Source organism: Eretmochelys imbricata, chromosome 3 (assembly GCF_965152235.1).
Source record: "Eretmochelys imbricata isolate rEreImb1 chromosome 3, rEreImb1.hap1, whole genome shotgun sequence".
In the NCBI taxonomy this organism is placed as follows: Eukaryota; Metazoa; Chordata; order Testudines; family Cheloniidae; genus Eretmochelys; species Eretmochelys imbricata.
The window spans coordinates 172,838,076-172,864,574 of NC_135574.1; the positions used below are offsets into that span (position 1 = coordinate 172,838,076).

At 44.3% G+C, this 26,499-nt stretch overlaps 1 protein-coding gene across 3 annotated transcripts in view; it reads right to left on the bottom strand.

The window, feature by feature from the left end:
* Positions 1–26,499, bottom strand: part of LRPPRC (leucine rich pentatricopeptide repeat containing) — a 168,541-nt gene that overhangs the window by 36,154 nt on the left and 105,888 nt on the right. For all 3 annotated transcript variants that reach the window (XM_077813850.1, XM_077813849.1, XM_077813848.1), the window contains 2 exons: positions 14,464–14,532; positions 14,065–14,155 (listed from right to left, as the gene is read on the bottom strand). In XM_077813850.1, coding sequence (XP_077669976.1) covers positions 14,065–14,155; positions 14,464–14,532 — 160 coding nt within the window. The remainder of the gene's footprint in view (positions 1–14,064; positions 14,156–14,463; positions 14,533–26,499) is intronic.

A 26,499-nucleotide genomic window follows, 5' to 3' on the forward strand; every position in this document is an offset into this window, starting at 1 on the left:
CTATGTGATGATGACTAAGACAACCCACCTTGAGGGTAAGATAGTGCAAGCGCCATTCTGAAAGTGGCTGGAAAGAAAGTTATAGGAGGATTGATAGGTGGGCAAGTATGCAATAATCCTTTCAGGAATCTAGATGCCGTGGGATGTGAGAAGACTGAACAAGACTGAACAGGTGGAACAAATGTAGATTTCTGCAAGGTGGACCGTGATGGAACCGAATGAATGAGGAATTTCTTACCTTATAATTTTCTGCTAGCAGCTTCTCTCCTCCTTCATAACTAACAAGTTAGTGTCCCCTACCTATGTAATTTGGAGGCAGTCCAATGTTGTTGCCAGAGGCTCCAGAACTAAGCCCTGCTCTTCATCTTAGGCCACCAGAACAGTTTTTCCAAAGCTTTAAAAACACTCCAGCAACCAATTATTAGCATTAATATATTAATTAACCTTAAGACAGTTATACCCAAGTCTCCCTTTAGAGAAAAACATCAATTTGTATTCTGATCATTTACCAGACTACTAGGGTAGGTTGAATGAGGTGAGAAGCTGTTAACAGAAGGAGAAATTTCTTACCTGATAATTTCTTTGTTAGCAGCTTCTCCCCTCATTCACCACTAATGGGAAGTAGTGATTAGTAAATCACAGAAATGGGAGGGGGGGGGGAATGATAAGAAGAGCTTAGTTATTGTAAAAGTAGAAAAATAGGCAGGCATTTAAAGTCTTGCCCTCCTCCCCCAATAAAACAAGAACTTTATAAACTGAGGATGACTCTGGAGGGGAATAGAAACTTACTTAACAAATATGCCTCAGATGAGACTTGTATACTTTTTCCCCAATGCCCCCAGGGACTTTTGTGAATAGTTTTGCAGATGCCTAAGATGCCAACTGGTGCAGGATTTTAACATCTTGCCTGCAGCAGCTTTGTGGCCCTAAGGCTTTGGCACTTTTGAGGTATGAAATGAACAGGCTACAATTGGTGTGCATGCTCCATTTACTGGACTAGGACCCCAGAGTGCTAGGAATGCCCATGCATTCAACAACCTTCCAAAAGAGTGCTGAGCGCTAGAACGAAATGATGGGGAAACTATTTCCCAGGACTTGTGGAAAGCAAAAAACTTACCTTGAACAGAAGGATTTCTGCAGCTATAAGAATAACCTTTTCCTCACAACAGCAGCAGTGCTGTTAGATACAAGATGGAACTAATCCCAGAAAAAAACAGTTACTAACCTTCCATAACTGTTGTTCTTTGAGATGTTTTGCTTATGTCCATTCCAACATAGGTGTGCATATGGCATGTGCACTGCCACCGGAAAGTTTTCCCTCAGTGGTATCTGTCAGGTCGGCTCTGGTGCTTCCTGGAGTCGCGTCTTCATAGAGCCAGTACATAGGGCCCTAACGCCCCCTCAGTTCCTTCTTGCCAGCTAACTCCGATAGAGAGGTGGGGGGGCGAGGGGAGAGAAGGGGTTTGGAATGGACATGAGAAACACATCTCAAAGAACAACAATTATGGAAGGTTAGTAACCGTTTTTCTTTTTCGAGTGCTTGCTCATGTCTATTCCAATGTAAATGACTCCCAAGCAGATGTAGTAGAAGGGTTTGGAGTTCATTAACTAGCAGACTGTAGCACAGCTCTGCCAAATCCAGCATTGTCTCTAGCCTGCTGAATGATGTCATAGTGCGATGCAAAAGTGTGAACCGAAGGAGTGTTGCCGCTCTACAGATGTCCTGGATTGAGATCTGTGCCAGGAACATAGCTGAAGATGCTTGTGCCCTCGTGGAATGTGCCATTAGGGCCGGGCGGGGCAGGGACATTCACTAGGTCGTAGCATGTGTGGATCCAAGAAGTGATCCATGATGAGATTCTCTGGGCTGATACTGGAAGACCTTTCATCGTCTGCCACCACCACAAAAAGCTGAATAATTTTCCGAAATGATTTAGTCCTATTAGAAGGCAAGTGCATGTCTGACATCTAGTGAGTGAAGTCTGTTCCTGGCTATTGGCATGTGATTTCGGATAGAAGATTGGCAGGAAAATGCCCTAGTTACGATGGAATTATGAAACCACCTTCGGGAGGAAGGTTGTGTGAGGGCACAGCTGGACCTTGTCCTTAAAAAATACTGTGTAAAGAGATTCTGAAGTAAGGGACCTATTCTCTGAGGCCCTTCTAGATGAAGTAATAGCCACCAGAAAGGCCATCTTCCAGGAGAAGCAGAGGAGAGAGCATGTTGCCAAGGGTTCAAATGGGGGACCCAGGAACCTGGATAATACCAGGTTTAGATCCCAAGGTGAGATTGGTTGTCATACTTGGAGATAAGGGCTGTTCAGGCCTTTGAGGAAATGACTATAGATCAAGTCTGCAAAGACGGACTGGCCATTTACTCATGGGTGAAACACCAAAATCGCAGCAATTAGACTCTAATCGATGACACAGATAGCTCTTGCTGCTTCAGATGAAGTAAGCAGTCCAGAATGAATGATGACGGCATGGGTGAAACACATCTTTGTGCTGACCTGATTGAGAACCTTTTCCACTTTGCCAGCTCCAGTGAAAGGCTTCCTGCTCCCTGAAAGGACCGGTCTGGAGCATGCTAGCTCCAAGGAGTTCAGCCATGGAACTTCTAGGCCATGAGATGAAGGGACTTGAGGTTCGGATGATGTAGGCGGCCGTGGTCCTGGGAGTTCAGATCTGGAAATGGAGGCAGACTGACTGCTGGACCTCTCGGTGGGAACACAAGTGTGGTGAACCATTGTTGACATGACCAGGCTATGGCAATCATGATCAGGCTTGATACTTCCCCTTCTGACCTTCAGCAGGACCTTGTGTATAAGCAGAATGGGAGGGAATGCATAAATGAGATGGTCCTTCTAAGGGAGAAGAAACACATCCGTGAGTGAGCCTGGGCTGTGATTCAGGAAGGAGCAGAATTGCACACTCTTCCTGTTGTGCCTCGTCGCAAACATGTCTATCTGGGGAGCTCCCCATCTCTGGAAAATGTCCTTCACAATATTTGGGCAAATGGACCACTTGTGACTGGAGAAGGATCTGCTGAGACAATCAGCTAATTAGTTCTGAGCCCCTAGAAGATAGCAGTCTTCAAGGTGGATTGAGTGGGTTATGCAGAATTCCCACAGGCGAAGAGCTTCACGGTATAGGTGAGAGGAATGCACTGCACCCTGTCTGTTTATATAGAACATTGCTGTTGTGTGGTCTGCACGTACCAGCTCAAACTTGCCTTCCAGATGGAGCCGGTACGCTTGGCGGGCAAGGCGCACTGCTCTGAGTTCCCTCACATTGATGTGTAGCAAGAGCTCCGCCTGGGACCAGAGGTCCTGGGTTCTGAGTACCTCCAGATGAGCCACCCAACCCACTGCAGGTGCAGTTGGAGACTACAGATATTGACAGATGTGGTCTTGAAAATGGGACACCTGCACCTACTGTCCTCAAGTCCAACCATCAAAGGATAGTGGCGATCACCGAAGTGGGAAAGAGTGACAACCATGTCCAAGCGATCCTGGCCTGTACACTGACGCTAGCTAAGTCTGGAGAGGTCTGAGTCGTACTCTTGCATGCTGTACCACGTAAGTGCATGAAGCCATATGTGCAGTTTCTTGCTATGGTGGTGGGCTGATTTCTGAGGCTCTCTGTGAACATACCTAGGGCCTGGAACTGGGTCTTCGGAGGGAAGGCTCTGGCTTGGACGGAGTCAAGGACGGCCCCTATAAATTTTAATCTTTGAACTGGAGAGAGTGTTGATTTCTGAATGTTTATCAACAGGCCTAACTTCTTGAAGGCTGACAGTATTAAACTTACATTTGCCTGCACCTGGGCCTTCATCCGACCCTTGATCAGCCAGTCATTGAGGTTAAAGGGTAAATCTATCCCTTTGCTTCCTCAAGAAGGCTGCGACAACTGCCATGCACTTTGTAAATATCCAAGGGGCTGCTGACAGGGTGAATGGGAACAGGGTAAACTGGTAGTGTACCTGGCTCACAATGAATCAAGAGGAATTCCTTGTGACCCTGGGATATTGAGATATGAAAGTAAGCGTCCTTCAAGGCAAGGGTGGCATACCATTCCCCTGGAACCCGGGAGGGGACAACGGAGGCCAAGGAGACCATGTGGAACTTCAGCTTCTTCATGCATTTGTTAAGGTTTCACAGGTCCAGGATGGGTCTCAGACCACCATTGGCCTTTGGGATTAGGCAATAGGAGTAGAAGAACCTCTGCCCCCTAGCTCCGGAGGAACCTCCTCTACTGCTCCCACTTGCAGAAGTGTTTGCACCTCCTTGATTAGAAGTTGCTTGTGTGAAGGGTCCCGGGAGGTGGGGGAGTGGGGGGGAGGGAGCAGGGGAAGAACTGAATTGCAGGGTGTATCCCAGTCCTATTGTGTGTAGCACCCGCTGTCTGAGGTGGTATGGGCCCATGTTTGACAGAAGTGTAATATCTAGTCCACATTAATTGGGGAAGGTGGATCCAGACACTGGCCTGGTATGCCATCTTCAAATGTACCCTCAAAAGGTTTGTTTAGACCCAGACGGTTGTCTGGCATGGCCAGGCCTGGGGCTGACGAGGACTGGGGATGAGGCCTCTTCTTACAGCCCCGCCTCTTACTGTAGTCCTACCTTGACTGAGGCTGGTAGAAACAGGGCCATGGCTGGGGCTAAGAATGTTTCCTTATAGAAGCCGGGATGTGCAACCGAAGGGATTTTAGAGTGGCCCTAGAGCAGCAGTGAGCAACCTGTGGGCTACATGCGGCCCGTCAGGGTAATCCACTGGCGGGCCACGTGCGGGCCGTGGGCTGCAGGTTGCCTGCCACTGCTCTAGAATCATTCCAGCTGTGGAGCTTTGAATCTATTTGCTCTGAAAAGAGCAATGTGTCCTCAAAAGGGAGGTCCTGGATAGTCTGCTGGACCTCGTAGGGGAGGCCTGAGGCCATGCGTTTCTTCTCATGACTGCAGTGGAAGCCATGATTTGACCAGCAGAGTCTGCTACGTCAAAGGCTGTCTGAAGGATGCTTTTGCCACCGCTCTCCCTTCCTTGACTAGAGCTGAGAATTTGACCCTGGACACCTGTGGCAACAACTCTTTGAATCTGGACATCATGCCCCAAGAGTTGAAGTTGTAGCAGCTCAGAGGTACCTGTTGGTTGATGATCTGGAGTTGGGGCCCGCCTCCCCTGATAGAATATACCTTCCCGCCAAAGAGAACCAACTTTTTGGCATTTTTGGCTTGGGGACGCGGGGGGAGTCCTTGCTGTCCTTGTCTCTTCCGTTTGTTGGCCACTGACACCACTAGCAACCCCGGCAGAGGATCGGTATATAAAAATTCAAACCCCTTTTTAGGAACAAAGTACTCTTTCTCCATCCTCTTTGAGGAGAGTTGTAGCAAGGCTAGAAACTGCCAGGGAGCCTTAATGGGTTCTAGAAGGGCATTGTTCAGAGGAAATGTCACTCGTGACGGACCAGAAGAGGTCAAGATGTTCACCAAGGTGTGAGAGGATTCAGATATTTCCTTTTCCTGAACCCCCAGGCTTTGAGCAACACTTCTGAGGAGCTCTTGGTGAGCCCTGTAATCGTCCTCAAAGGGTGCAACCGATGTCCCTGCTACAGTCTCATCAGGTGAGGAAGATGAAGATGCCTGCATGCGTACAGGGCCTTGTTCTTCTCCCTCGGGCCTGGAAGGATCCTGCAGTACCAGGTCCTGGGGATTGGTGCTAGGATTGGTACCAACTCGAGGTTTCTGCACTGAAGAAGGTGGTGGGGGAGCTCTAGGCACCGAAACAACAGAGTATGATCTCCTCGACTGTGACTCCTGGACTGGTTGAAATGTCCAGGGGGTCTAAAAGGGCCACTGCACTGGCATTTACCACTGTGCTGGCCAAGCCATTGGCAGGAACCCTTGGTTTATGTCAGCCATTGGGTAACAGCAGTCGGATCAATGCCGGCTCCTGTAGGAAGCAGAAGACTCTGCCTTGGAGTCTAACTGAGAGGAAAAAGAAAAGGAGTACTTGTGGCATCTTAGAGACTAACCAATTTATTTGAGCATAAGCTTTCGTGAGCTACAGCTCACTTCATCGGATGCATGATGCATCAACTGAGAGGAGTCGCTTCTTGGTGACCACCACGGAGCAGTACCTACCAGTGCCGGAGAGCGCTGCCAGGAGGAAGGCGACTGACTCTGCGACCATCATCACTGGTTTCCCTTTCGATAGCACCTGAGGCCTTGGTGCTGCAGGAGCTTTTGCCTTCAGTGCCAGTTTGCACCTGGGGATGGCGATACCAAGAATGATAGTAGCTCCCCTGCTGTCTCAAATGTCTCTTGTGTAGATGGTAGTGCCAAGGCTGTATCCCAATGGCTCTCCCTTGGTGGAGAGTCCAACGGTAACAGACTCAATGGGTCCCTTCCCACAGCCTGAGGCAATGGTACTATGGCGGCAGCTGTTGAATCTGATTGGCTCGGCACAGGTCGCACTCTCCTGGCTTCCCTGTGAGTGGCAGACCTTGGAGTTGGTGAGTGCCCAGCCAGTCTTCCGCTGCTTCTTCCTCAGCACCAGTGCCGAGAGTCCTGTTGAGGTGTGGATCTCCTCTGTACCAGAAATGCCTGACGGTGCCAAGAGTCCTTCCTCAGTGATGGAAATGACAGGTATCACATCTCTGTCTGTCCCTCAGAGAAGACAGATGGAGATGTGAGATGGTGTACCCTAATAACTCCAGTAGGGCCATAGTGGCACACTATACCGATATGGCTGGATTTGCTGGGGTTGGCCAATTCATTGCTATCCATGTGATGGGCTGCCTCTGGTCTGCTCCGTAGGGTTCCATTCTGATCACAGGGGAGAAGGCTCCCTGCTGTACATCAGTGAGAAGGTATACCCTGGTGACAAAGATGATGAATAGACCTCATCAAGGGGCAGAACTGACATATATCGGAACCTTGCTGCTGGGCTGGAAGCATGCACCAGTGCTGAAAAAGGTCTCTGTATCCCCCAGTGACATCCTTGGTAGACTCCTCCATTAAAGAAACATCAGGTACCATAAGCAATTCTGTAGATGGTGCCAACATCAACACCAGCACTGCAGCCAACATCAAGGCTGGTGCGAAGCCCTTTTTCTTAAGCACAAAGCTTGAGGCCAATCCAGCATTGCTAGCCTCCAAGTGGTTTTCTCCCTGGAAGGCTGATATCTAGTTCTCCCACAAAGAGGTCATGTCTGCCTCTTTGTGCCAATCTTCCTCGCTTCTGGGGAGAGGCAGTACTAGTCTTCAGGGACAGAGTCAACTTCCCAATGCCAACTTCTTGTCAATGTCAGTCTTTGGGGTCACCTGCCAACTGGTAAGGATGTTCTAAGAGGAGGATTTGAACAGGATCTGGTGTGTTTTTAGATTGATCTCCTCTTCCGGATAAAAGGTAACCGTATGGATTTTTCCAGGATATAAAACCTGAGGCAGGTGCCCCAGAACTTCCACATCTGAGTAGAGAATGATCAGCACACAGTGTACCGATACAGAATATTACTCTCCACGAGGCAGACTAGACCACGACTATTGCCATCGGTGAGAGAGGGATTGAGCTGTTGCAAGATGGCTTAAACCCTGCAGCCTTTTTGTGACCTTTGGCTGTGGACAGGAGTGCAGTGCACCAAGAGAAACGAAAAGGCCTTTTAAAAAGTTCCAAATTGAGAGTCATAAAAAATAGAAATATAATAAGGATAGAGAAAATTGATTTTGATCTGACCTGAATAATCACAGTCAAGTGGCAGCAGATGAACACCACTAGTTTCATCTCACTGCCATGGGCAGTAAGAGGCAACAGAGGAACAATTGTGGCTACTCTGCCCTTGTGCCCCAGGGTAGGAGGAGCAGAGCACAAGGACATGTGCAGCCTAGGCACAGCCCAATGGACACTACTGTTAAAAAGACTACGGTCCTGTGCACGTGAAAGCGCACGCACATCTAATGCAGGATCCACACTGACATAGCTGAAAAAGAATGTCTCTTTATTCTTGAGATACATTCCCAAATTCTTCTTTGGTTAGATACTACAGAAGATAAGTTTCAGGTGGAATGTAGATTTTCTTTTTTTCAGAAAGTGAGAGAGGAGCAAACTGAGTTTATAAAAGGAAACTATCTTACAACCTAAATTAGGGATACACTCCTGCAGCTCCAAAAATAACTCAGAAGCAACCCTGATTCACAGTCAGACTGCTCTATTTTAGAAAACTTAGCTAGGAGAGCATTCTCAATCTTGTGTAATGACAATAAATTATAAAAAACAGTTCAGCTTTTAGTGACAGATCCCGTTAGAGGTAGTGGACTATGCAGCACAAGAAATAAAATAATCTTTACTTAAGTTTGCAGTTGTTCACCCTAAAGTTAAAATAAATAAATAAATAAATAAATAAATAATCAAAGATTACTCCTAATTGGCAAGGTGTATTTCTGCAACAATGTAGTAAAAACCAAGCAGTATCACAAAATAATGTGCAAATCTAAGTATACTGAATATGTTAGATTGTAGGGACTTTCTGTGGTCTCTCAGCTTGAGCAACACAAGTTAGAACAGCTTCCTTCTTCAGGGTCAGCTTCTGGTGAGCTCATGGTTCCAAGCAACGTTTATCTCCCAATAAAGGCAATATAGTCTTATGAACCACGAGAGGGATTACTCAGTGGCAAAAGCATCTTTGACTGTGTGCTGTGTAAAGAAGAACTTCCTTGTATTTGTTTTAAACCTGTTGCCCATTACTTTCATTTGGTGGCCCCTAGTTCTTCTATTATGGGAACAAGTAAATAACTTTTCCTTATTCACTTTCTCCACACCACTCATGATTTTATATAACTCTATCATATCCCCCCTTAGTTTCCTTTTTTCCAAGCTGAAAAGTCCTAGCTTCTTTAAATCTCTCCTCATATGGGACCTGTTCCAAACCCCTAATCATTTTATTTGCCCTTCTCTGAACCTTTTCTAATGCCAGTATATCTTTTTTGAGATGAGGAGACCACAGCTGTAAGTAGTATTCAAGATGTGGGTGTACCATGGATTTATATAAGGGCAATAAGATATTCTTCGTCTTATTCTCTATCCCTTTTTCAACGATTCCTAACATCTTGTTTGCTTTTTTGACTGCTGCTGTGCACTGCATGGACATCTTCAGAGAGCTATCTACTATGACTCCAAGATCTCTTTCCTGATTAGTTGTAGCTACATTAGTTGCCATCATATTGTATGTATACTTGGGGTTATTTTTTCCCCAATGTGCATTATTTTACATTTATTAACATTAAATTTCATTTGCCATTTTGTTGCCCAATCACTTAAGAGTTGTGAGATCTTTTTCAAGTTCTTCACAGTCTGCTTTGGTCTTAACTATCTTGGGCAGTTTAGTATCGTCTGCAAACTTTGCCACCTCACTGTTTACCCCTTTTTCCAGATCATTTATGAATAAGTTGAATAGGATTGGTCCTACGACTGACCCTTCGGGAACACCAATAGTTATCCCTCTCCATTCTGAAAATTTACCATTTATTCCTACCCTTTGTTCCCGGTCTTTTAACCAGTTCTCAATCCATGAAAGGATCTTCCCTCTTCTCCCATGACAACTTAATTTACATAAGAGCCTTTGGTGAGGGACCTTGTCAAAGGCTTTCTGGAAATCTAAATACACTATGTCCACTGGATCCCCCCTGTCCACATGTTTGTTAACACATTTGTTATCTGAAATTGTCAAAATCTGAAGATGAATTTTATGGGCTAGATTATTTCAGAAGTTCAGATCGATATTTAAGAAATCTTCTTTTAACAGTTTTGTCATCTCTTGGTTCTACATAGTTATGGGTTAGTTTTTCATCCCCAGAATCACATTTTAGATTAGATTGAGGGCTACTAATTTAGCTCTTCTTAAAATCTGAAAGCAGATACAGAATTATGGCCTAGGTTTTCCATGAGAACTCTCAAGCATACTCCTGTGTGAAACAGTTTTGATACTTAGTCTTAAATGGTTGAAAGCTGGCAAGTGCATGGTTTTTGTCTTTTAAGGTGACAGAAAGCTACAAACCTTTTCCATTGATTTGAGTAGATGGAATTTGTTGCGACTTTTCTTGCAGACTGAAGAATTTGTGTGGCAGAGTTTGATAAATTATATCTGTTTAGATTTCTCCTCTCAGCAGACATGCTGTCAGACCAAGCAACTGTTGGAGGGAACAGGTTGCTTGTTCGGAAGTAGGAGGACTACCTCCTGTTGAAGCAAGATTATATTTTAGGCCCAGTTGTTTTATTATGGTGAACCAGTATTTATAAAGCCAGAATGGAGATACAAATATAGCTTGGTTTTAAAGCTTTTTGAGGCTGCTGAGAAAATGAAAGGTATTAAAGGCATGGAGGAAAGATGTACAATAGGCTTTTAGCTATTTTTTGTTGTATTATTCATCTCTTCTGCTTGCAGGAAGTTTAATCAGGGCAGGAAACATCCTACCTTCTTGCTATATAATGTGAAAAGGTCGTTTCTAATAGTTTGCAGAAAGAGCACTACTTAATCTGAATAATAACTCACCATCTCTAGTTCTAACAATAAAAGGATATATTGTGGTTATCTTCTCATATGTTTGTGTTTTGAAGTCAGTGGATTGCTCGGGGCTAAATCTTCCTTTGTATATGGAATTGTTAACATGTAGCTTACATTCTTGGGGGAAAAACAAACAAAACAACCTGCACATTTGTTAAACAATGTGTCATACTACTTCAGGCTTTAATGATAAGTTTTCCCTTGCACAATTAGAACTAAGTGTTCTAAAGGTTTCTTGATAAATATCCATGCCAACAGATTTTACTTGACCTTTCCTGAAGTTTTTTGCTGATTTTTATAATACTAACTTTCTAAATGTCCTGATACAAACACAATGTTCAGTATCTAATCTCTAGAACATGAAAAACAGGTATTCAAAGCTTCCAGCTAACCAGAATGAGTAGCATTTTTGAAAGTATATGGTATAATTTCTGGCAATGATAATGTTTTCTGCACTAAACAGCAAAATCAATGTTAAAATAAATCATTCCTGAAAATCTGTTATTTCAGAGCATATTATTAAGAAATTATACATACTACATCTTACAACAGATGTGGCAAGAACATCTACAATATAATGTGACTTCCCAAACTTTACAAGTTCGCAAATCTTTTTTTCTATCATCAAAATGACTCGCTGACCATCCAAGTATTGAAACTACACATGTATCCTCTAGTCCAGTGGTAGGTAAACTATGGCCCGTGGGCCGGATCCAGCCCCTCAGGTAAACTATGGCCCACTGCCACCCCGGAGCCGCTTTAGGTAAGCTGTGCCGGGCCAGAGCCTGAACCGCTCCTGCACCCCGCACCCATCCTGCACCCCAACTCCCTGCCCTGAGCCCCCTGCCGCACCCCACACCCCTCCTGCACCCCAAACCCCTACCCTGAGCCCCCTGCCGCACCCCTCCTGAACCCTAGCCCCCTGCCCTGAGCCCGTCGCACCCCATGCCCCTCCTGCACACAACCCCCTGCCCTGAGCCCCCTCCTTCACTCTGCACCTCAACCCCCTTCCCTGAGCCCCCTCATACACTCCGCACCCCTCCTCTGCCCCAATCCCTTACCCTGAGCCCCTTCCTGCACACCACATCCCCTCCTATACCCCGCACCCCAACCCCTTGCCCCGGTCCTGCTTACCATTTCCCCACCCAGATGTGGCCCTCGGGCCAAAAAGTTTGCCCACCTCTGCTCTGGTCACCCACCATTACAGACACAAACTAAATAAAAATATGATCATGCTCTTTTATGTGGACAGAGAAGTACTGTCTTTATTAATGCAAATCACAGCCAGTGTGTGTAGAACAGTTGTACAGATACCTGGGGACATGCACTCAGGAAGCTTATGAAAGACGTTAGGAGGGCATTCTGAGTCACTGATGATGAGGAAAAATGCTTTCTTTCCTGAAGGTTGACTCAGAACTTTCCATAACATTTTTCAGACAATGTAGTAATTACATTCTTATATAATGGAATTTCTCTGATGATAATGATACTCAGTTTAATTCTGTCACATTAATCACATTTCTTCTGTCCCCGATCTTATAAAAAGTTTTTTTTTAGTTAAATGTCCTGAAAAATGGGGAGAGGAGAAGCAGTGGAGAAAACGAAAAAACTGTCTGTTTCAGAGATCTGATACTGCCAGCAGAAACACTGGATTCAGCAAAAAGCTTCACACCTCCCAGTAAAGGTTTCCAATACAATGCTAGTCAATATAATCTCTAGTGGATTACAAATGGTTTTGGGAGTATTTCTGGGATACTTAAAAATTTCAATAGAAGATTAAAAAAAATTATTTGGCAATGATCACATTTTTATTAGAGTATCTTTTCAACCCCTTTGTAGACAGAAAAAAGCCACGACAAATTACATTGAAAAATCAGACTAAAGATTTCCAGATTTATGGGATAGGGTTTTGGGCTATGTAATTATGGGGAAAGGGACCTTCTATTTAAAAAATCCTGCTCAGATACCACAAGAGATAAATACCAATTATGAACAGGCTGATTCGGGGATAATGGAAATTTTTATAATCTTTCAACCAAACAAATCTAGCTACAGAAACTTCACATCAATATCAACTACAAAGAATTGTAACAGAAATTAGCACGGGTTTTCCCTCTTCAAATTATTTTAAAACTGAAAGGTAGTAAATTGACCGACTGGTATGTAGGCCAATTACACTGGATGAAATTTACTCATGGAACGGAGAGTCAGTACGAGGCCCTCTACACCACAAAGCTCTACATAGCTACTGTGTGGAGGCTATGCTGGTGGAGTGGCTCTACACCCCTGTGTGTCATGGAAATGGTCTCTAGGCCGATCCCACATAGTTGGGCATGAAGGTGGAGTAACACAGCGCCTCCAGATCCAGTGGACACAGTAAACTCAGCAACAGTTACAACGGGAGTGCAATGGCTATTATGAATCATGGCTAGAAACCACTGCCAGGCGGGTTTCTGCAGCAATCCTGCAGCCCTAGCCCTGGGTTGCAGTAGTGAGTTGTATTTTATCCCTCCCCAACACACCCATACAGAGCCTGAACCAGCTTTATGTGAGTGGAATGGATCTCACCCAGTTATAACTGCTTGCAGGCAGTCCACATATTTGTGGCCAATTTTTATTAATGTTGTGAAATATAAAGAAAACGGGAATCTAATCTCTGCTACAGAAAGTGGCCTCAAAATTAAACTGGTAGAGTGATCATATAACTAATTCTATATTTTAAACCATTTTCTCTCCCCTCCCAAAAAAGCCTCCACAAAACGAAACTCTCATCTGAAAGCACAAATCATGGCCACAGCAACAAACAAGTTATTGGTAAAACTTTAGAGCATGTTACAAGTACATGGAATCCATGATAAATAAAACCGAAGCCATTTCTCAAGTATTTTACTTGGGTTATAAAAATGGAATAAACCGAAAAATTTAAAAGCCAACAAGGTTTAACTTTTAGGGGTTCTATCTTTGGCTACAACTATGGATGTAACTTCAGACAAATGAAGTAGAATCAGAGTTTTGAAACTTGGCAACATTGGTATTTGCTTTGGATATAAAAAGAAACTAGGAGAGCTGACAAAGCAAATGGTTCAGTGAAAGTAAGGACAAAGGGCACTTTTCAGGCCACCTCACAAGCCAGGAAAAAATGTCTCCATGATCTCATAAAAGATCACGTTAAGAGCCAAAGGAAAAGTTTCTGGGTTGCAGAGAAGGAGTTCATGGCAAAAATGCAGTTTACTGTCTGAGTAGCCTAAACAGAATTGGTAGTTAGCAAAGCAAACTTAAGTCAGAAAACTCTTAGCAAGAGCTGCGCTACACTGAGAATGGCCCTTTTCAGATATATAGTTTTAACTGGTTAACTGAAAAATCCAAAACAAGTTCAACAAATTACATTTTGTTCCCATTACAGTTTAAGGCTTTTTCAAATACGATAAAAAAAATTAAAATTCCCACAAAGCTATCACTGGAATAACAGTTCCGAATAGAGCAAAAGAAAAGATTTTCAGTTAACTTACTGCATAAATTTAGGAGGTAGTAGTACATCTGATCTCTATCACACTCAAATAGTTTCTGAGTCATTTCCACCATATTTTCTAAAGTTTCCATCTTTGGGAGGAAAAAAAAAAGTGATGTAACATAAAATATCTGTATATCAGACTATGGTTTAATCTAATTTTTATATGTATAATCATATATGCAGCTCAGAAATATGTCTACACACACATGTTCAGTCCAAAAATTTGGGAATGTAAATATAAGACTGCATATAATTTTTCACTCAATATAAAGTATCAATTTACATCATTACTGTTTATGTAAATTGTGATATGCATGCAATACTTCAAAACGTATGTGTGTATTACCACTAAAGTACTAATCACAAACAGACAGGAGACATGATGCAATAGATGTACCTGGTTAGTTGCAATACACTTCTCGGCAAACCACTGCAGCCTCCCAGGACGAGCTCTCAAGCCTGGTGTCTGCAAAACAGTATTTCCGCACAAACAAAAATGTCAGTTTACTTAGCCAAAGTATTTTCTTAAAATGTAAAAGTAATTATATGTTGTCATAATGAAGTATTTTATGGTTGATTTTTATTAATGGAAGACGACTTAGTTCTCAATTCTAAACTAACCAACTTCATTCATAATTAAATAACATTTATCCTAAAAAATTCAAAGGTTGTGTTGGTGACTCTATAGAAACAATAACCATGTTTCATTCTAAATATATTTTTCATTCAACAGTACTTTTGGTTTGAAAATTGCTATGCTGTTTCTCTGATTGAATGTGATTTTTTTTTTTTTTTTTTTTTTGAAGTCTCAGACATTAGTTGATCCATTTGGGTAAGTAAAAGTGAAAAAGTGACACACATTTTGAAACAAGAATTCATTTTAAAAAAAAAAATCACATAGTTCAAGAATGGTTTGTTTCAAAGACCACAAGCCTGCCTTGATTTTCAATCTCAAGAGCTTTTGATATTTGAAGAAATAAGGTTCATAATGTAAGTAAAAACAACTGAAAACTCTTTGAGCATGCAACGCAACTTTACTTTTCCTGCCTTCATTTTCAACACACACCCAACGTGAATCTACAGAGACACACAGCTACAGACGACCAGAGCGCTATATATTCTGATAGATCAAAACAAACAACAAGCCACTCCGCTGATCTCATTCCTTCCCATTACAAAATACACATGACCCTCGCTAGACCACACGTCTATATAGCGCGAATTCGCATATAACATGGCCGTGGCCATGAATCCCAAATTTAATTACTTTAATTGGAATTCATTTTAATGCAGTCCCCATATTAAAGCGCTTCCGCGCATGGATCCCAAATCCCGCGTTCTAGCGAGGTTGCGGTGTACTCATATATTCTGGACTACAAATACACACCAGTCATCTCTCTCACCCCTTCAGAGGAATGCCAAATGTTCACAAATTGTCGTCTTCATGAAACATTCGTCCAGAACAGGAGCAATTACTCACTAACTGGAACACCAGGCCTCAGACACTTTTTCAACTGCAGCATCTATTTACATCCCTACTCCATCAACATCTAGTACCAGAAATTTTCCTACTACATTCCATTAGTTTGTAGTGCCAGCTTCTGTCCCAGCTGCAACACCCTCACCAGAAGACAAGCTTAATCCAGTGTGCATTACAGCATTTGCAGGTAGCACCCACTCTATTCAGGGCACATATACGCCATAGCACAAATTCCACTACAAATTCATCTTACAGCTATTTTTTCAGGCTCTCTACAGACTCAGGAGGAAGATCCACTGCATCAGTTTAAACTTGTTTCATGTTTTCAAGATCCTCTTCAAAATCTTAAGGTCTAGATATACTGTTTAAAATAAAGCTGAGATTCTGCAGTACTATTCTGTAATAAGGACTGAAATCTGTGGGTATTGAATCACAGAATACTGGTGGTTAAGGGTATAGTTAAGGTTGTAAAACAATTTACATTATAACCCTGCTTTCACTTCCTCATAACTTGATAGAACTTCTCCCTTTTCAGGTGAGATTTTCTATACTTAGGGCTTGTCTACTTTACCCACTGGATCGATGGGCAGTCTAGATGCGATAAATTGACCGCCGAGTGCTCTCCCATCGACTCTGGTACTCCACCAGGGCAAGAGACGCAGGCGGAATTGACGGGAGAGTGTCAGCCATCGACTTACCACAGTGAAGACACCGCAGTAAGATCTAAGTACGTCAACTTCAGCTACGTTATTCACTTAGCTGAAGTTGCGTAACTCAGATAGACCCCCCCCCACAATGTAGACCAGGCTTGAGTCCTGGAGGTTTGTTTTTTTTTTTTTAGTCTCAGGCAAATTTTTTCAGTTGTTTTGAGTTATGGGAATATATAAAAAAATTCTAACTACTTTTTTTTGTTTTGTTTTCAAACAAGAACTGGAGTACAGCAACCATGTCTAAATTTTGAAACTTGGTAGGAACATAATTTTCAATGAGGTTTTATTTCCCTTGCTTGGTTGGAAAAAAGTTGGTTTAAAGTAAGAAAATGTTCAAAAACTGCATACCAAGAACATTCTGCTGAAGAAGATTTGCTCAAATCTACATGTACATACTAAATTTGAAATACATGGTTCAAGGACAAAGTTCCACTGGTAAATTTCATAAGCTCTGCAAGCTGTATAAGCTATACAGCAAACAGCTTACCAACTCCAAAAACCGAAGAACTTTTGCATCTCTCTCTTTTCCTCTCTCCCCCTTTTTAAAGGCTAACCAATTAAAGGCGAAAAAACTTATTAATGCAACACTAAGCTGCACAGTTAAAACTGTAAGTAAGGAAATACAAAATTAAACTGTTCCAACAGCTGTGTTAATTCAGACATTACACATACTGACTTATTATTTTTATGCATTTTTTAGTTAATTACTTTAATACATTCCTTTTACTATTGTAAACTATATAGCATAAAACATTCAGTTTGTGGAATACTGAGATAAATCATCACTTAATTAACCTTTACATTTCCTGACTTTGCTAAAAATCTAGCTGCTTAAGATTCTACAGTGTTAAAATTGGTCATTTTGAACCAGAAATAGTTCAGAATAGAATCAAAGTAATTGTTTTAAACTTAAAAGGACATCATTAAGTGAAGAAAAAAATCACATCTAAATCTGAAAATTGTGGCTCTACCGTTTTCACACTGCAACAACTAATACTCCGAGGGCATTCTGCGTCAAAAATATATATCTATATATATTCTGCACACAATATTTTAAAATTCTGCAAATTTTATTTGTCACATAAATGTGGAGGCTCCAACATGGCATTGGGGAGCACAGGCCACTGGCTGCACAGGGTGGGAGGTCAGTGTGCAGCTCCCCACTGGGACACGGACTCAGCAGTGAGGCTGCACCCAACTCTTACACAGCACAGGACCACGCTTGCCCCAGAAACACCCCAGGGCCCTGCCACTCCATGCCAGGTGCACCAGGTGTGGACAGGCAGGCTCAGCAAGGCAGGATCCAAGTGTGGAGGGGTTTAGTATGGGGGGATCCAGGTGCAGTTGAGAGGGTTCTGTGTGGGGCAATCTGGGTGAGGGCGGCTCAGTGGGGGATCCAGGTGCGAGCTGGATGCACAGGGGCTTGTTGGGGGATTCTGAATGCAATGGTACTAGAATTCTTTGAGGGGGGTCAACAAGCATGCAGACAAAGGAGATCCAGTGGAAATAGGGTATTTAGATTTTCAGAAAGCCTTGTCAAGGTCCCTCACGAAAGGCTCTTAAACAATATAAGCAGTCATGGGATAAGAGGGAAGGTTCTCTCATGGATTGGTAACGGGTTAAAAGATAGGAAACAAAGAGTACGAATAAGTAGTCAGTTTTCGGAATGGAGAGAGGTAAAATAGTGGTGTCCCCCAGGGATCTATACTGGGCCCAGTCCTAATTAACATATTCATAAACAATATGGAAAAAAGGATAAACAGTAAGGTGGCAAAATGTGCAGATGATACAAAACTACTCAAGATAGTTAAGCCCCAGGCAGACTGTGAAGAGCTACAAAAGGATCTCACAAAACTGGGTGACTCGGCAACAAAATGGCAGATGAAATTTAATACTGATAAATGCAAAGTAATGCAGATTAGAAAACATAATCCTAACTATACATATACAATGATGGGGTCTAAATTGGCTGTTACCACTCAAGAAGTCATTGAGTCATTGTGGATGGTTCTCTGAGATCATCCACTCAATGTGCAGCAGCAGTCAAAAAAGCGAACAGAATGTTGGGAATCATCAAGAAAGGGATGGATAAGAAGACAGAAAATATTGTATTGGCTCTATATAAATCCATGGTATGACCACACCTTGAATACTGTGTGCAGATATGGTCGCCCCATCTCAAAAAAGATATACTGAAAATGGAAAAGATTCAGAAAAGAGCAACAAAAATGATTGGGGTATAGAATTGCTTCCATATGAGAAGAGATTAATAAGATTGGGACTTTTCAGCTTGGAAAAGAGGCAACTAAGGAGGGATATGATAGAGGTCTATAAAATCATGAATGGTATAGAGAAAGTAAATAAGGAAGTGTTATTTACTCCTTCTCATAATACAAGAACAAGGGGCCATCAAATGAAATTAATAGGTAGCAGGTTTAAAACAAACACAAGGAAGTATTTTTTCACACAACGCACTGTCAACCTCTGGAACTCCTTGCCAGAGGATGTTGTGAAGGCCAATGCTTTAATGGGGTTCAAAAGGGAGGGAGACAGGTTCATGGAAGATAGGTCCATCAATGGCTATTAGTCAGGATGGGCAGGAATGGTGTCCCTAGCCTCTGTTTGCCAGAAGCTGGGATTGGGTGACAGGACATGGATTACTTGATGATAACCTGTCTGTTCATTCCCTTTGGGGCACCTGCCATTGGCCACTGTCAGAGGACAGGATACTGGGTTTGATGGACTTTTGGTCTGACCCAGTATGGCCGTTCTCATGTAATGGGACTCCATGCGGGGGTGTGTGTGTGTGTGTGTGTGGGGGAACAGAGCTCATTGAGGGGTCCAGATGCTGGGAGAGTGTGGCTCAGTGGGGTGGGGATCCAGGTGTAGCTGGTTGGGGCTCAGTAGGGTGGAGACCCAGGTGCAGGTAGCTCACTGGGTTGGTGCAGGTGCATGGGGAGTACGACTCATCAGTGGGGGTTCTGGGTGCGGGAGAGGGGTGAGATGCGGTAGGAGGATCTGGATATGAGGGGGCCTGGATGCATGGGGGTTGGGTGGATGGGGGAGCAGCTCCCTGTACAGTGATCCCTCCTCCCGCACCTGAGGAGCAATGGACGTAGGAAGCGCCAGGAGGAGTTTGCAGCGCTTCCTACAGCTGGGGAAGAAATCTGGGGACGGGTCTCACCCAGCCCCGGATGCCGTGCAGGGGAAGAGGAAATCCTGTCCTCCCCAGCCCACCCAGGACTAGCAACTGAGATTGGCACAGGGTAGGAGCCACCAGCCGGGTGTTCCCCAGTCCTGCCTACTGGCCCACAGTGATTTACCTCTCTGCTGGCTGCCTTGGGCACCCGAAACATACTTCTGGGGAGGGTCATATGACTGCTCTTGTGGCTTCCCTTTGCTTCCCCATCAGAAAGTCATTTTTCTGCAGGGAAACAAACAAATCTGCAGGGGACATAAATTCTGTGCATGCGCAGTGGTGCAGAAGTCCCCAGGAGTAAAACTAAAGATTACTACAATATATATTAGAAAAAACATTTCTCTCTTGTGTCTCAATTTACTTTGTGCATTTCCAGCATTTAGTGGATAGTTAGATTCACTTTTTTCTCAGTGCTCAGTCACACTTCTTGTCTGATTTATTAACACGATACCATCAAACTCTCAAACATTACTCTGGAGGGACTTTACATGCCTGCTCTTCACCAGGCCTTATTAAGAGAGTGTGTTTATCAAACAGCAGGAGCAAATGTGAAACCAAATGGGCAGAAGGTAGCACATACACAGAACATGAGGGGGGATGAGAATATTTGGTATTGTTCCTCTTGAGATTATCTGAAAGACATTTATAAATTTTGTGAGGGGAGCAGGAAAAACCCTGTAAAAAGTCTGAAATAAGAAGAATTTTTAGAGTTCTGGATGTGCTATAGAAGAGGATGTGCTATTAGAAATCTGCCAATTTAAAAAAAAAAAAAAGTCCAAGTAGAGAGACACTTTTGAACTTTGTTTAGGTTAAAAGTACTCAAGTCAAGAGGGTCTCCTCAAGCTCTCTTGTTAAGCTACTAATTGCCATGGTAAGATGGAAGAACGGTCTCAAAGACATTTATGGGAACTGAAAGCCATTTAGATAGCATGGGCTAGATTCACAAAGGAACTTAGGTGATGCTTAGTGTTGTCCAACTTTTAGGTCTCTAGAAAATCCCTGGAATTCACAAAGCCTGAGTTAGGCACCTAGGTACAGTGAATCATGAAATATAAGCAGCTCAGAATGGGATTCACAAAAGCCAGCGTATACCATGCAGCTTCTTACCCAAACTAGCCAATGGGAGATGCCACGGGGAGGGATTTGTACTAAGTCAGACTCTCTTAGGGAAATAGGTACCTAAGCCTTGGCTGCAGAGAGGTGCCTCCCACTGCTTGGGATTATCAGCTGCAAACACTCTCTTGGCATTAGGCGACTATGCCATTTTTGTAAGAAGCGGGGGGAGGGAGAGACTACCTCATAATTTAAATGGGCTTAAATTGCAGCAAGGGAAGTTTAGATTGGAAGCTAGGAAAATTTTCTAATTGTCAGGATAGTTAAGCACTGGAACAAATTGGCTAGGGAATCTTGGAGGTTTTTAAGAACAGGTTCTACAAACAACGGTTAGAAATGGTCTAGTTATTACTTAGTTCTGCCTTGAGTGCAGGGGACTGGACTAGATGACCTACTGAGATCCCTTCCAGTCCTATACTTCTACGATATTATGATAACTTTTAGCTCAATGGTTAGGAAACTCACCTGGGATGTGGAAGGCTCCCCAGTTCAAGTACCCTCCGCTTCTGCCATCTTGAGAGATGAAGCAACAGCCTATCCAGTTCCTTCTCTACTGTGAAGCCAGTAAAGGTCCAAAGCAGAGGGGAAGGAGTGCAGGTGGACAGGTAGTGGAATACATATAGGGACCACACAACTTGAAGAACCTTAGTTACCACAAGGCTCTTCTTCTTGGAGTACGGGTCCCTGTATGACTTCCACTATGATTGGCAGAAAAGCAGTACTGCAGTAGGAGGGTGCACGGATGCAGGCAGCAGAGCTGTTGGAGAACTGATATCCCAAAGGATGATTCAGCACCATTCTCTGCTAGAGCATAATGTCTTGCAAATACGTGGGTGGAACTTTATGTAGCTGCTCTACAAACATCAGCTAAAAGTACTTCCTGAAGTGATGCCACTGAAGATGCTTGTGTAGAAAGAACCCTTACCCCATGATGGGGAGGAAGATGCAACAACTCGTAACAGAGCAGGATACAGCCTGAGATCCAATCAGGGATCCTCTGGGAGGATACAGCCTGTCCTCCGACTCATTCTGCTATAGTGAGAAACAAGCTAGATTTTCTAATTTGTTTTGTCCTTTGCAGGTAGAAGGTGAGAGCTCATAGTAGAAGTGAAGTCTCGTCTCCTCTTCAGATGCACACTGTTTCAGAAGAAACACAGATACATGGACTGATTGGTTTATGTGAAACTCACAAACTATTTCAGTGGTAAATTTCGGGTGTCGTCATAAGGACTTTGTCCGTATGTAATATAGTGTATGGCAAATCCACTATTAGGGCTCCCAGTTCACCCATCCTTGTGGCCGAGGTGTTGGCCACAAAGAATGCAACTTTCATTGACACCTGAGGCACAGAACATGTGTCTGGTGATTGTAAGGGAGGCTTAGGCAGTGCCGAACGTACAAGTCCCAATGAGGCGCAGTTTCCTTACAGGCAGGAAAATTCTGATTAGGCCCTTTAAGAATGTTAGTCAAAAGGGTGAGTGAAAACTGAATAACCCTCTGATAGTGGATGGCACACACTGACTACTACCAGGTGGATTAATAAAACAGAGGAAAAGCCAAGCTGTTTTGAGAAAAAGAACGAATCAAGTAGGAAACACTATTCGGCCAAGAGGAAGCATTTTTCCATCTGAGCACTGCAGAAACATGTATCTCCTGTGTCAGCAGATAGTCTCAAATAAGGGAAATATTCTATCCACACAGGTTTATGTGCATGTGCTCGGACCCAGAGCTTTTCAAAGTAATAGTGTCCATCGGTCTCGGCATGCTCCCTTGCATTGCCTCATGGTTTCACTCATGGCGATAAAGGATGGGGAGACTGACTGCACCTTCACTTCCTTCTTCACCACAGATCTACCAGATCCACAGCATGGGGGAAGGAGGGTGGGACTGGAAGACAGATAGGGACCACACATCTCAAAGAACCTCCAGTTACAGGTAAGTAACCTCCCTTCTTCTTTGAATGATGGTCCCTATTACTTTCCATTGAGGATGATTAACAAGCAGTATGTAGCTAGGAGAAAGATACAAGGAAGATGACAGAACCATGGAACAGAGAACCGCTGCACCGAATGAGGCGTCTGTTGCATTATCATGCACTAGAGCATAACAAGAAAAAAAGGTATGTATCGAACTCCACATGGCTGCCTTACATATGTCTGCAAGGGACAGGTCATGATCGTGGCAGTAACTGATGCTGGTGCTCCCACTGAATGGGGACTGCCCTGATAGTTGATAGAGTGTAATGCATCTGAGACCCACTTTGAGATTCTCTGAGTGGAAATGGCCTGCCCTTTAAGTCTCTCCACTGTGGCCACGAATAGTCTAGGAGACTTCCGGAAGGGCTTTGCCCACTGTAGGTAAAAGGACAGGGCCCTATGGACATCGAGGGAGTGAAGTCGACATTCCTCATTTGAGGTATATGGTTTGCAAAAGAAGGTTGGCAAACATATGAGATGGTTGAAGAGGAAGCAGGAAACCACTTTTCGTAGAAATTTGGGATGCAAGCACAGTGAAACTTTATCCTTATGAAATGTGGTGAAAGGGCAGTTTGCCATCATGGCTCCCAGTTTGCCAACCCTCCTTGCAGAGGCGATAGCCACCAGGATGACGACCTTCATGGAAAGAAAAAAGAGGGAACAAGAAACTAGGGGTTAAAGGGAGAGTTAATTAATGACATAGGGTCTAGGCTGAGGTCCCACTGAGGAGCGATAGGTTGGATGGGCAGGTATTTATGTACAAGGCCTTTCCAGAACCAGGCAGTCAAAGGGTGGGTAAAAACTGAATGACCCTCCACCGGAGGCTGGAAAGCGCTAATAGCTGCTGAGTGCACCCTGAGTTGAGAGCTAGTCCTGAAGCCATTAGATAGAGGAAATAGTCCAAGAACATTGGGATGCCAACAGCCTTGGGGGCAAGACGTTTCTGTTGGGCCCAGGACATTAAATGTGCTCACTTAGCTCAGTAGGATCATCTTGTGGAGTCCTTCCTGATATTGGAGAGGACATCTCATACTGCCAACGAACACTCTCATGCTAGCAGGGGCGTCCATCCGAAAACCAGTCTGAGCTGAAGCATCTATGGATCGGGGTGCCTGCCATAACATTGAGAGAGCAGTTCCAGGAACATTGGGAGCAGGAGTGGAAGATGTTTTGACATGCAGAGAAGCAGAGGAAATCAGAACTGGCGAGGCCAGAATGGAGCGATCAGGATGACCAAAAACTCAGATGGGAGACAGTGATTGAAGGACGGATGACACAAGTGGTAGGAGAGGGAAGGCACAGTTGACCCAGTCCAACCAGGCGACAACCAGCACATCGCCCTGCAAATGGACAGACTCCTCCCCTTGAGCAGTACTGAATGTATGTGGCATTGGTGTGAGATGCAAAGAGGTCCCCCATTGACCAAAAACATCTGCAATTCTGGGTCATGCAGGTCCCATTCACAGTTGGTTGTCAAGTTCCTGCTGAGAGCATTGGCAATCATGTTCTGGGTCCCTGGTAGGCAGGCGGTTGACAAGAGGATACAATGTACAATGCACCATTTCCAGAGGCACATAGCTTCTGCACACAGCGCTGGGAACTTTTGCCTCGTTGCTTGTTTATGTAGTAAACCGTAATGGTGTTGTCCAACATGCCGAGAACATGACAAGAATGGATGGACAGCAAAAGCATGCTGCATGCCTTGTGTACTGTCCAAAGTTCCAGGATGTTGATGGACCACTTGAGAAGCCAGGATGCAAAAGTTCCTTGCATCATGCAATATCCCATGTGTGCTCCACAGCCATAAAGTCTGTTAGGGTTGACATGCTCGGTGAGGATGGGAAGAACAGCATTCTGAAGCATACTTGGAAGGGGTCTGTCCACCATCGGAGGGAAGCGATGATCTCTGGTGGGACAATGAGAATGGTGTCCATGGGTTGGTTGCAACCATAGTTGGAGGAAGCAGATGTGCAGGCAAGCAAATGCTGTGACATGGTACATGCTGCTCTGTGGCTGAGGAGGGAAAGAACAGCTCTGGCTGAGACTGAGGCGTTGGATGTCACCAAAGCAATCAGGGTCCAGTAGACTCCAGGGTGTCTTTCAGCAGGTAAGCACATCTGGAGGTCGCACTGATGCGTGCTCCAATGAACTCCAGGGACCTTGTAGGTTGAAAAGCTGATTTTTCCAATGTTCACACTCACCTCTAGGGAGGAGAGGAGTAGAAGGAGTTTGTTGATTCCTGAGCTTCCTTTCTGGATTGCACTGCCAGTAGCCAGTTGGCCAGGTAAGGGTAGATGAGGACTCCTTGCTGTCGGAGGTAAGCTGCTATCACGGAAAAAATATTTGTGAAGACTTGTGGAGCAGTGGTGAGTCCTGTATTGGAAGTGTCGCAGATCCACCGTGAACCTCAGGAACCATCTGTGGTTGAGCGGATGTTGACATGGAAGTAAGCGTCCTGCATATCGAGAGCTGTAAACTGCATGGCTTTTTCTAGCAAGAGAATGATGGCCGCAAGCATGACGATGCAGAACTTTGATTTGTGAATGGAACACTTGAGGTGTCGGAGATCCAAGATAGGTCTGCATCTTCCTTTCTTCTTGGTTACCAGGAAATATCTGGAATAGAACCTTGTACCCTGAAAGGTTGCAGGGACTAGTTCCACTGCTCCTCTCTGCAGCAGGGAGTCTATCTCTAGGGTAAGAATACTGCTGCGAGAGTGATTCCTGAAACCAGCTCCGGCTGGGTGGGTGTCAAGGAGATAGTGTTGTAAACTTGATCGTACTGCCATGTCGAACAACATCCAGAACCCACTTCTCTGTTATTGCGCTCCATGCTGGTAGAAAGTTTTATACAGCCCTCAAAGGGAGTGGTCAACAAGAGTATTGAGATGCACTCAGAAATAATGCTTATGCAAAGATTAGGTGTTCTGTGTAGAGGGCGGCACTGGCAGACAAGACCTGTGGATCTTCAGATGCTTCTGTGAAGATTCATAGGCTCATTGGTGGTACAACTGGGGAGTTCAATAGTGTTGTGCAGGTGGTGGATGGTAAAATTTTCATTTCGGTGCCGGATTGTAAGGTGGCTCTAGAGTCCTTCAGTGACTGCAAAGAATCATCCGTCTTCTGGTTGAAGAGGTGTGATTCATCAAATAAGGAAGGTCTTCAGTTGTGCTCTGAACCTCTCTAGGGAAGTCTAAGGAATGTAACCAGGAATATCCTCTCATGATGATTCCAGTCACCATTGTTCGCGTAATTAACTGCAGCCTGAAGTATGGTCCTGAAGACCAACTTGACCTCCCCCAGAATAGCCTGGAAGCAGGTACAATCCTGAGGTAGCTTATCTGCAAAATCCGCCATCTGCCCATAGTTCAAAAAGTCATATTTGGCCATCATTACTATGTAGTTCAAGATATAGAATTGGAGGCTGGCCGAGGAAAAGACCTTTCTATCCATCAGGTCTAACCTCTTGCCCTCCTTGTTAGAGGGGTTGGAGCATGGATGCTGTTGCTCGGCCACCTCCATAGCAGCCTGGATCACCAAAGGAATGAGGCAGAGGGTGGGAGAACAGAAACTCAGACCTCTTGGGGTGGACACAGTACCTCTTTCCACTCCCTTTGGGGTAGGGGTGCACATGGCTAAGGTATGCCATATGGTGCATGCCAGTTGGAGAATGGGGTATCATTGATCAGTAAGGCAACTCTGGCCTGTACTGATGCATGCAAGATGTTGAGTAGATGGGTCTGACTGTTCTGCACCTCCTGGGTAGATCAAGACGGAGCCATCAGAACCCTCTGGTAGGCATACCTTTGGAACAGCACGCATAGTGGCTGAAACCTCAGACTCAGTGGAACTGGAGGCCTATACACATGGTGTTGCTGACAGGACCAACTGAACAGGTGTGCTGTAGGAACACAGCCAGAGGGCAGTGGATCCCACAGAGGAGAGGGAGCCCTCTT